General features: G+C 30.3%; 2 protein-coding genes across 2 annotated transcripts; both read left to right on the top strand.

The window, feature by feature from the left end:
- Positions 1–1162: 1162 nt before the first annotated feature.
- Positions 1163–2662, top strand: LOC109807333 (spermidine hydroxycinnamoyl transferase). The gene has a single exon (XM_020369854.3). It carries the CDS (start codon positions 1221–1223, stop codon positions 2541–2543), a length of 1323 nt encoding a protein of 440 aa, XP_020225443.2. The 5' UTR covers positions 1163–1220; the 3' UTR covers positions 2544–2662.
- Positions 2663–8733: 6071 nt separating this feature from the next.
- LOC109807332 (spermidine hydroxycinnamoyl transferase) lies at positions 8734–10702 on the top strand. The gene has a single exon (XM_020369853.3). The coding sequence runs from the start codon at positions 9124–9126 to the stop codon at positions 10447–10449; it is 1326 nt and encodes a 441-aa protein (XP_020225442.1). The 5' UTR covers positions 8734–9123; the 3' UTR covers positions 10450–10702.
- The last annotated feature ends 1862 nt before the right edge of the window (positions 10703–12564 follow it).

Genomic DNA, 12564 nt, shown 5'->3' with positions numbered 1-12564 from the left:
CCCTCTACAGGTTTGCAATCCATCTCTTTAACATCATGTCCAAAGCAAAGAGCAGAACCTGGTAGTAGAAGCAATAATAAATATAGACTAAAGGGCTGGAAAAATGAAGATAGTTAAAGTGAAAAAACTCTACATACCTCCAACAATTGCATTTACATTTGATGTGTTAGTTGGGAACTCTGATATACAACCCCTTTGCTCAAAAACAGAACTGGGACTAAGAAATGCAAGATTGTGCAAGATTGTATATACATGATAATCATAATAACATCACATGAATCAATGATTGATTATGTAAATTATCGATAACAAGGAGAAAGCACTGTTATCAGGAAGTCATATCCTAACCTAATTAACATTTTTTCCCAAGACATTTTATCAATATAGTTAATCCAAACATGAAAGGAGAACAAAAAACACATAAGAAAATCTAAAACAGAGCCTCTTTTTTACACAAACCACATAGATCACAAACAGAAATAATTAAACCCTAAACTCACAAATCCGGTAAAACTAAACTAGCGCTTTCTTTCTATACAAGAAGAATCCACCAACTTTTTCAATTCTCGCGGGAATGTCAAACGCCCGTGGACCACCACGCCCGCCCCAACGCCGCCTCCGCCGGCGACGGGGCCACAATTGAAGTGGTCAGGCGCCCCAGGGGCCGCCCTCCCGGCTCCAAAAACAAGCCCAAACCGCCACTCAGGAGCCCGAGACCGCTATGACCCCTTTTTCGTTTAGAAATCCCGGGCGGAAGCGACGTGGTCGAAGCCCTGGCCTTGGTTCAGCCACAGAAAGAAGACGGCCGCTTTGATGTCCTCTCCCTCTCCGCCACGCTCCTCCGCCACGCTCCTCCTCCACGCCTCGCCGGCGGTCGCGCTCTCCGCCTTCGCCACTCGCCGGCCCGCAAGACCAGATCGTCAGCGAGAAGAAACCGGGAAAAGAGGAAATTTACAGAAAGCTAGAAAGAAGCCAGAAAGATACGAAATGAAAAAATTATAAAACTGAGAACTTCAGTTGTAAATTTTAAATAAATAAAAAATTTAAAATGACATGGATTTTATATAAAACACATAAATCTATATAAATGACATATCATCTGACACGTCATCGAGAGTACCGGTACCCTTCTTTTATAGAAGGTACCGTAGAAATTCTCTATTATAAATAGGTTATAAATATCCCATTGATATCATGAAGAAGCAGCACATTTGTGAGAGATGGCAGTGACCTTAAAAGGTTGTTACACCGTGAAGCCTACGGAGAAAACATGGTGCGGACGCTTAGCTTTATCCGAATTGGATCAAACAGAACAAGTATCCCACGTTCCCAAAATCTACTTCTACCACCCCCCAGAAAACTGCAAGTACCCCACCATTGCTTCCACCTTGAGAGACTCACTGAGCCGAGTCCTGGTGCCGTTTTATCCCCTAGCCGGTCGTTTACACTGGATAAACAACGGTCGTTTAGAGCTCCATTGCAACGCCTCGGGGGTTTCCTTCATCGAAGCCGAATCCTCATCGAGTTTACAACATCTCAGTGACGACTTTAACTTGTACCGCCTCCTTGCCCCCACCGTGGACTACACGCTCCCAATTCACCAAAATCCGTTGCTTCTGATTCAGCTAACGAGGTTCTCCTGCGGCGGCATCAGCATCGGCCTCACGATTTCACACGTGGTGGTGGACGGACCCAGCGCGTCGCACTTCATTTGCGAGTGGGCGAGGCTCGCGCGCGGGGAGCCGCTGCAAACGGCGTCGTTTCATGACCGGAGGGTGCTTCGCGCGGGGGAGCCTCCTTCGGTGCCGCTAACGGAATGCCACGTGCACGTGGAGTTCGATCTCCCTCCGTTGCTGCTCGGGAAAAACGACAACGCCGAGGAAAGGAAGAAGAAAACGACGATGGCTGTTCTGGAACTGAGCAAAACGCAAGTTGAGACGTTGAGAAAGAGAGCGAATGGCAATTATAGCCGTTACGAGAGTGTAGCTGGTCACATATGGAGAAGTGCATGCATGGCTAGAGGGCTTAAAGAGGAGCAACCAACCATGCTTAGTATCACCGTTGACTTGAGGCGTCGCATAAAACCACCTTTGCCAGAAGGGTATTTTGGGAATGCGACTTTGGACACAGTTGCTTCTGGCCTTGTGGGTGATTTGGTGTTGGAACCGTTGGGGTATACGTGTAGTATAATAAGGGCTGCGATTGAGAAAGTGAATGATGACTACGTTTGGTCGGGGATTGAGTTTCTGAAGAATCAAGAGGATTTGCGTAGGTTTCATCTGGATGCTATTGCGAAAGAGAGTGAGGAGGAGGTTTTCTATGGGAACCCTAATTTGAGTGTGGTTAGTTGGTTGACTTTGCCCATGTTTGGCGTTGACTTTGGGTGGGGAAAGGAGGTTTATATGAGACCAGCAACACATGACTTCGATGGAGATTTTAAGCTTCTACCTGGTCCAGTTGGTGGATCTTTTGTGGTTGCTTTAGGTCTGCAAGTGGAGCATATGGATGCGTTTAAGAAGCATTTTTACCGGGACATTGAGTAAGAATCAAGGGAATTCAATATTGCAAGGCAATAACTATATGCATTCATCTCACTTTCTCTTATTTGTCTTTTTCACCTTTTGGTTTAGAATCCATAAATTATTGGGTGGTTTTAGACTTACATATCATCTCTAGTTAGTTTTTATATAATATATAATTAAGTATTCTCAAGTGGTCCTAATCTATTCCATAAGTTTTCATTCGAATCACTTGTCTTGTTTCTTAATTTATGTCTCAATAAATATAACATTTTGTCACCTAAATATTATTACCTTCTCTACCTAAAAAGTTTTGTGTTATTTTACATATACAAATATGAGTTAATAAATAGATGAAAGAAAATAATAAATTTATAAAATTAGTTTCATGATTAAATTTTTATTAAAATGGTACAAAATAATAACTTTTTAAAGAATATCATAAGGAATATAGATAAAAATAATAATTAATATTATATTGAAAAATTAACATGACATCAAATTTAAAATTTAATTTTTTCAAACACGATATTTATTATGAATTGAGATGAGTATTTCACATGTAGTGAGAGAAAAATGAAAAATGAAAAAAAAATATAGGTTATATCATGTGATTGGAAGAGAGAGTTTTTTATTTATTTATTATTTTATAAAAATGACAAATGTTAATTAAGTGTTTAAAAAAATCACATCAAAATCATTGCGCTATGATTTATAAACTTAAGCTGTGTCATCATTTATATTAATCTTATTATGCTTGAGCTCACATGGTAGGTCCATCCACCACCATCATACCTTTAATGAAATTTTTTCATCCTTTATAAATTCATTTGATCCTTGGTACGATAATTTGAAGAGTCTTTGATTTTGCCTCTATGCATCCTCCCTCCAATATATAAGCTGCAGGCTTTTAAGAATTTTTTATTTTTTAATAAAATTTTTAAAGAAAACCCTAAGAGTCACGTAGCCTCAAACCCTAAAACATTTCATCTTCTTTATATGCTTTGACATCGCTATCATTAATGACCACTACAACTTTTTAGCTTCCTTCTTCGAAAAGTTACCGCTCTTGGCATTTGAAAAGTCTCACATTCATATCCTTTGGATGAAAAATAAATGGAGGGATACAATTTTTCGTTTAACATTTTACCTCCCTATAAATAGGAACTCATATTTACCAACTTTTTTAGTCTAGAGCTGAAGATGTTGATTTATTATTGCTCTCTAATAGAATACTTTTACTTTCACCAATTCGAGTACTCCTTAATTATTCCTTATTTTTTAAGGTAATTATACCCTTCTCTTTTTTCTTCTTTTTCTTATTTTTCATCCACCTCTGATGACACACTTGCAAAATATCAAGATAAAAGTTCAACTCTGATTAAAGAATAACACCAATTACAGAATTTTTTACTGGAATAATATTTTTTTTTTAAAAAATTACAAGAATGATCACTGTGCAGGATTATTTAACAAGATAGAATCATTTACTGTTCAAGCTCAGAATTCGGTTCCCCGGGAACCGAATTCTGAGCATCAAAATGTAATTTTTTTGTTTTTTCAACTCAGAATTCGGTTCCCGGGGAACCGAATTCTGAGTTGGTTTTAAATTTTTTTTTTTTCGTGTATGGGGCAAATGTGGGCTGATGTGGGAAGCGGAACGACCCGTTCCAAAAGCAAAACGGGCCGTTCTGCTTAAAGAAACAGAGTGCAAATTCTTTAAGCAGAACGGACCGTTTCACATTCAGAATTTGCACTCTGTTTCTTTAAGCAGAACGGCCCGTTCTGCTTTTGGAACGGGCCGTTCCGCTTCCCACATCAGCCCACATTTACCCCAGACACGAAAAAAAAAAAAATTAAAACCAATTCAGAATTCGGTTCCCCGGGAACCGAATTCTGAGTTGAAAAAACAAAAAAAATTACATTTTGATGCTCAGAATTCGGTTCCCGGGGAACCGAATTCTGAGCTTGAACAGTAAATAGTTCTATCTTGGTAAATAATCCTGCACAGTGATCATTCTTGTAAATTTTTTTAAAAAAAATATTATTCCAGTAAAAAATTCCCAATTACACACATAAAAAATTATACTTATGTTTTGTCCATATAATAAGAATTATTTGGTTATATTTAATTATTTATACTTAATTTTTTGAAACAAAATATTGTGTTGTTTTGTTTCCTCTACTAAACATTACTATTGATTAATTTACAAAATTTATTATTAACTTTAGAACTTTTAAGATAAATTTTTAGGCCAATGTTCATTCTATCATTTAAATTTCCAAAATCAATGTAAAGAATGCTTATAAAAAATTAAGAGTGAAAATATAAATAAACTACAAGGAAAAGAAGGGCATGCCCTTAAAAAAAAATTATATTCAATGCGATAACTATTTATAAATTTTGAAACATGGTAAACTTTTTAAAGCAAATTAAAGAAATAACAATAAAATTCAAACATCATTAAAAGTATTATATATATATATATATATATATATATATAATTTACTAAATAAAGAAAAATACCAGCCTTACTTTGAAATTTTATTAATGACATTCGAAATCTAATTTCAAGCCATTAACAGTAATTTTAACACTTAAACATACAGCAGATTAAAGTTTTTTTTATTACCTAAATCAACACAAATATAAAAGAAGATAAACTAAGAGATGTTAAATTTAGGATTTTTGTATAAATAGTTCATGTTATAACTTGAGCGATTAGCATATGGCTACGGGTGCTCGAAAATATACACGTAAACTTAAAAAGACAAAAAAATAAAAATAATATATATATATATATATATATATAAAATGAAGGATCCAGAAAATTTAAATAGTGGGTACAACATTTATTTATATATTTGTAATATTAAAAATTTTACATATAATTTTTAAATATATATATCATAATTATTTTTCAAAAGCTTTTATATCTACGATTATGATTAATGATGAAAATAAATTAGATCAAATTAGATTATATTATAATTTAATAAGTTTGAATATAAATTTTTAAAAAAATAAATGTCCTAAATATGATTTATTTATCTGTTATAGACATTTTTTTTAATATTTAGTTAGAACTACAATCCTAAATACCTATTTAGGCTTAAATATGTTTTTAGTCTCTCAAATTTAAGACAAATTTATTTTTGGTCCCTTAAATTTAAAACTGTTATTTTTAGTCCCTGTAATTTTCAAAAATCTTCTTTTAATCCCTTAGATCACTAATAACATATTTGAAATGACTAATTAAGACAATTATGTAATATCTATCGGATTTAATGTGATATTTTCACTAATAGAGATATTAATAAGTAGATTTTATGCAATAATATTTGATAAATTTCTTAATAAAATTTGAATATAAGGACTAAAATAAGATTTTTTGAAATTACAGGGACTAAAAACAAAAATTTTAAATTTGAGGGACCAAAAATAGATTTACCCTAAATTTGAGAAACTAAAAACATATTTAAGCCACCTATTTATAATAATTTAACACTAATAAAAAATAAAAAATAAAAATGTTAAATTATATAAAAATCAAGTTTAGTTTATTTATGATATAAACATGTTTTTAATATCTAATATAAATTTTTAGATGATAATGTATTTTAAAACATATTTTATAATAAAAATAATAAATAGAACATAAATCATCCAATCTTTCTTATTTTGATTTTTTTAATCAACGTCTATAATAAATAGAAAGTACAAAAGTTAAACATACATATTACAAATTTTATTTTATCAAAAATCAATTTTTTTAATATATTACATTATATATGTGACATTAATATATATATATATATATATTATAATTATAATTTTTTAAAAATTATAATTATAATTAAGTTTGAGATTACTATAGTTATCATTAATTTGCGATAAACAATTAAAAATCTCGTGAAAAAAATATCTCAAAATAAAAAATTATAATACATAAATGTTGAACGAAGAATATTATAACATCTAAATAATATTGTTATGATTATGATATCACCCTTTCAATATTTCAATTCCAATATTTTATTGTCTATCTATCCTTAACGGGAAAAAATGTTTTTAAATTTTGTTAATCAAGAGAAAGAATAATAATTTTAACAATCTCAACCACTTAAATAAATTTCATTCAATTTCACATCTCACATTTTACTCAAATGCTCAATACCCAACACGCATTGACGGATCCACATATAGTATTGTGGGGGCACTTGCCCCCACTATCATTTGCTACATACATACATATTTTTTTATTAAAAAATAATATATTTTAAAAATAAAAATTATATTTTAATAAAATAAATAAATATATTTAAATTATTGTATGTAAAAAATATAATTTGAAAAAGATATTTATTTATTTGATATTTGTCATAAAAAATCAAAGAATTTAATTATAATATATGTATATATATATATATTAATACTCATATATATAATGTAATATATTAAAAAAAATTAATTTTTGATAAAATAAATTTTGTAGTATACATGTTTATCTTTTGTATTTTTTATTTATTATATATGTTAATTAAAAAAAAACTATTAGAAGATTTATGTTCTATTTAGAATTTTTAATATAAAATATATTTTCAAACAATTATCATCTAAAAATTTATATTAAATATTAAAAACATGTTTATATCATAAATAAATTAAACTTAATTATTATAAAATTTAAAATATTTATTTTTATATTTTTATTAGTCTTAAATTAATATAAAGTGGGTATTTGGAATTGTATTTCTAACCAAATATTTAAAAAATATTTATGATAAATAAATAAGTCATATTTAGGATAAGAATGTTTTTAAAAAAATTAAGTTCAAACCTACTAAATTATAATATAATCTAGTTTAACTTAATTTATTTTCATCTTTAATTGTAATCATAGATATAAAAGTTTGTAAAAAATAATTATGATATATTTATATTTTTAAAAATTATATATAAATTTTTTAATATTATAAATATATAAATAAATATTGCTCCCACTATCTAAAGTTTTTGGATCCGTCAACTAACACGTACCTACATATACTCAAATTAAGCACTTTTTTTTATTGAAAAATATTTTTGGCACCTATCCAATGCGTAACTATAGATATCCAACGCGTAGGTACGTACTCTACATGTATATCGCATGACTTAATACGAGTACCCGTACTTCATGCTGCCCTCCCGTCATTTATCCTTTGTTGCACGAAGCTTGTATATATTTCTGTTTATTACTTTATTAAATGGAGATTGTAATGTTGTTAGAACCTTGTCATTATATGCGTGAGTTACTATTATATTTCATGCACTACAATAAAATAGATTTTTAGTAATAATAAAAATTGTTGCAAAATCTTTTATGAGTATTTTTATATTAGTCATTAAATACAGTATTAGTAAAAATTCTTATAATGATCGAGAAAAATGTATAAATTTTTGTAACATTTTTATTGGCAAAAATCTGATACTAACTTAGAATAGTAAGTTATATGTTTAACTAATCTTACAAAATAAATTTGTAAGGTGAGGGTGATCATTTACTTATATACTCTTTAATTATCTTATTTATAGTCGATATGTGATTTAATTTTTTTTCTTCAATAAAAAATTATCGCTAATAGTAAATGAGTTAATTACCTATGCACTGCTAGTATAAAATTTTTTAACGCTGACAACCAATTATATCTTTTAATTGTGTCATGTCACTGTTAAAAGTAAATGTGTTTAGGGTGACATGACACAATTAAAAGATATAATTGATTGTCAGTATAAAAAAAATTTACACTGACAGTATATAAGTGATTAACTCATAATAAATTTTGGTGTAATGTAAATATATTTTTAGTGACCATTATATATTAATCATTAATATAAATTATTAGATAACAAAATAGAAAATTAATTTACTGTCATTAAATAATTTATCAGCATTTTCACATTAGTCATTATATGCAGTATTAATAAAATATTTAACGATAATGAAAATTATTCCCTACTTATATATTTTTTAATTTTCTTATTTTTTTTAATATCTTTATCTCCTAATCAATTATTTTTTCTAATTATCATGTACAGCAGTATATTGGCTGGCATCTTAAATTTCCCGGTTTATGTCTCGCTTCTATGCGGCTATATTACTAATTATCATTAAGTTAAACTTTATTTCATTTACACGTCCATCCGAATTCTCAAATTCTCACGTTGCATTTAATTAATTAAACACCGGCAGCCCTCGAAGGCGTTACTTGGGTATTGTACGGTAATTAAACATTAACTAGATTAAGTATTGATTTACAGTTAATCGATTCGATCCAAGGAAGGGTTGATTAAATATTGCCTCGTACGGAATAATAGGTTACATATTAAGTATTGAGTTGTTATAAAAGATTCTAAAAAAAAATGCTTAAAATAATACAAAGAGACACAAAATTGACATAGTACGTTTGATCAGTGAAAATTATATCCGATAAACAAAGATTAATTACGAGCTAGTTGTGAGTTTTAAGATAATATAAAAAGAATATATGCATGTAAAAAAAAAATGTGAGTATATAAATATCCCATTGATATCCTGAAGAAGCAGCACATTTTTGAGAGATGGCAGTGAGCTTAAAAGGCTGTTACACCGTGAAGCCTTGGGAGAAAACATGGTGCGGACGCTTAGCTTTATCCGAATTGGATCAAACAGGACAAGTAACCCACGTTCCCACACTCTACTTCTACCACCCCCCAGAAAACTGCATGTACTCCACCATTGCTTCCACCTTGAGAGACTCACTGAGCCGAGTCCTGGTGCCGTTTTATACCCTAGCCGGTCGTTTACACTGGATAAACAACGGTCGTTTAGAGCTCCATTGCAACGCCTCGGGGGTTTCCTTCATTGAAGCCGAATCCTCATCGAGTTTACAACATCTCAGAGACGACTTTAACTTGTACCACCTCCTTTTTCCCACCGTGGACTACACGCTCCCAATTCACCAAAATCCGTTGCTTCTGATTCAGCTAACGAGGTTCTCCTGCGGCGGCGTCAGCATCGGCATCACGATTTCGCACGTGGTGGTGGACGGAACCAGCGCCTCGCACTTCGTTTGCGAGTGGGCGAGGCTGGCGCGCGGGGAGCCTCTGCAAACGGCGCCGTTTCATGACCAGAAGGTGCTGCGCGGCGGGGAGCCTCCTTCGGTGCCGCTAACGGAATGCGACGTGCACGCGGAGTTCGATCGCCCTCCGTTGCTGCTCGGGAAAAACGACAACGCCGAGGAAAGGAAGAAGAAAACGACGATGGCTGTTCTGGAACTGAGCAAAACGCAAGTTGAGACGTTGAGAAAGAGAGCGAATGGCAATTATAGCCGTTACGAGAGTGTAGCTGGTCACATATGGAGAAGTGCATGCATGGCTAGAGGGCTTAAAGAGGAGCAACCAACCCTGATTAGTATCACCATTGACTTGAGGCGTCGCATGAAACCACCTTTGCCAGAAGGGTATTTTGGGAATGCGATTTTGGACGCAGTTGCTTCTGGCCTTGTGGGTGATTTGGTGTTGAAGCCGTTGGGGTATGCGTGTAGTATAATAAGGGCTGCGATTGAGAAAGTGAATGATGAGTACGTTAGGTCGGGGATTGAGTTTCTGAAGAATCAAGAGGATTTGCGTAGGTTTCATAAGGATTCTATTGCGCAAGGGAGTGAGAACGAGGCTTTCTATGGGAACCCTAATTTGGGTGTGGTTAGTTGGTTGACTTTGCCCTTATTTGGCGTTGACTTTGGGTGGGGAAAGGAGGTTTATATGAGACCAGCAGCACATGCCTTCGAGGGAGAGTTTCTTCTTCTTCCTTGTCCAGATGGGGATGGATCTTTTGTGGTTGCTTTAGGTCTGCAAGTGGAGCATATGGATGCGTTTAAGAAGATTTTTTACCAGGACATTGAGTAAGAATCAAGGGAATTCAATATTGCAAGCTTCCTCGTCTTTTTCACCTTTTGTATTAGAATCCATTAATTATTGGGTGGTTTTAGACTTGCATATCATCTTTAATGTATTTTTATATAATATATAATTAAGTATTCTCATAAATTAAAAAAATTTAAATATATATCATATAATAATTGATCGGGATCATAAACATGTGGTGGTACTAATCCATCCGATAATTTTTCATTCGAATCACTTATCTTGTTTCTCAATTTATGTCTCAATAGATATAACATTTTGCCACCTAAATGTTATTACCTTCTCTACTTATTAAGTTTCATGTTATTTTACAAATACAAGTATAAGTTGATAATAAATAGATGAAAGAAAATAATAACTTTATAGAATTAGTTTCATGATTAATTTTTTTTTTTAAATGGTATAAAATAATAAATTTTTAAAGAATATTATAAAGAATATAAATAAAAAATAATTAATGTTATATTAAAAAGTTAACATATGACATCAATTTTAAAAAATTTATTTTTTTCAAACACGATATTTAATATTATGGGTTGAAATGAGTATTTCACATGCAGTGAGAGAAAAATAAAAAGAGAAAAAAAAATGTTATATCATGTGATTGAAAGATAATTTTTTTTAAAGAAAAATATGATGAATATTAATTAAATGTTTAAAAAAAGTTGCATCAAAATTACTGTGCTATGATATATAAACTTAAGCTGTGTTAAAATATACATGTATATATTTTAGTTTCATATTCCCTGTTGAATAGGGTACGAATATAATATATATATATATATATATATATATATATATATATATATATATATATATATATATATATATATATATATATATATATGAAGATTCAAACGATATCAGTGTAACTTTTACTAAGTGTTACACCGTTCAATAATTTTATATTAAATGTGAATTTTGAAAATTCAACTGTTAAATTGAAAGTCATATCTTTTTGATCATATATATCAAATTTTATATTAATTTAAGATGATTTGATACTTCATTCTCATAAAATAAAATTGACGTAATATATACATTTCAAAATATACTAAAATATGAACACTTTGATTACCTTCAAGTTGTTGTTTAATTTTAACAAAATTTGGTATATATGATCCAAGAGATATAAACTTTCAATCTAACGGTTAAATTTTCAAAATTTACTTTTAATATAAAGTTATTGAGCGGTGTAACACTTAGTAAAAGTTATACCGGTGTCGTTTGAACCCTCCTATATATATATATTAAATTATATTATGTTACGTGTTTATGTATGTGATGCTTCGATGAAGAAGAATATGTAATGTCCTTAAAGATATCAAATAATTTTTTTTACACACAATATGCTATGTGAAACATAATGAGAGAGATAAAAGTGAGAAAAGTAAATGCATGTTAGATAATATGACGTAATAAGAAGAGGAATAAAAAAAATAATAAGTGTTGTTTAAGTGTTTGGAAAAATGAGATGTTCAAAGACCTACTCCAAAGATGTAAGATATTTTGATGGCTCAAATTATTATATATTGTAATATTTTAAAACATATTAATAATAGAATATTTAATTACTAGAAAAAAGAAGGAAAGGAAAAATGTATAGAATTCGTCCTTAATATTTTAAATGATAATATCAAGATAATAAAGGTTAATTTCATTTTCAGGAAATTATTAAGAAAAACAGGAAAAGAGAGATTTAGGAAAATTTGGTTGAAATTATTATATTGTAATATTCTAAAAAATAATAAATATTTAATTATTAGGAAAAAAAGGAAAGCAGATTTTATAGAAATTTGGTTAAAATTATATATATTATATTATAATAATTAAAATTTTTAATAATAGAATATTTAATTATTTTTACTTTAAAATATTTTAAATAATAGTATCAATATAATAAAAGGTAATCCCCTTTTCAGAAAGTTATTAAAAAAAGTAAAAGGAGAGAATCGGGAAATTTGCTTGAAACTAATATATTGCTATATTTAAAGAAATTAATAACAAAATATTTAATTATTAGAGAAAAGGGAAGAAGAGACCTACAAAAATTTGGTTGAAACTATTATATTGTAATATTTAAAAGATTAATAATAT

The sequence above is a fragment of the Cajanus cajan genome, chromosome 5, assembly GCF_000230855.2.
Source record: "Cajanus cajan strain Asha chromosome 5, NIPB_CcT2T_4, whole genome shotgun sequence".
NCBI lineage: Eukaryota > Viridiplantae > Streptophyta > Magnoliopsida > Fabales > Fabaceae > Cajanus > Cajanus cajan.
The sequence above is the reverse complement of the archived record's forward strand: the minus strand, read 5'-3'. Positions and strand labels throughout refer to the sequence as shown.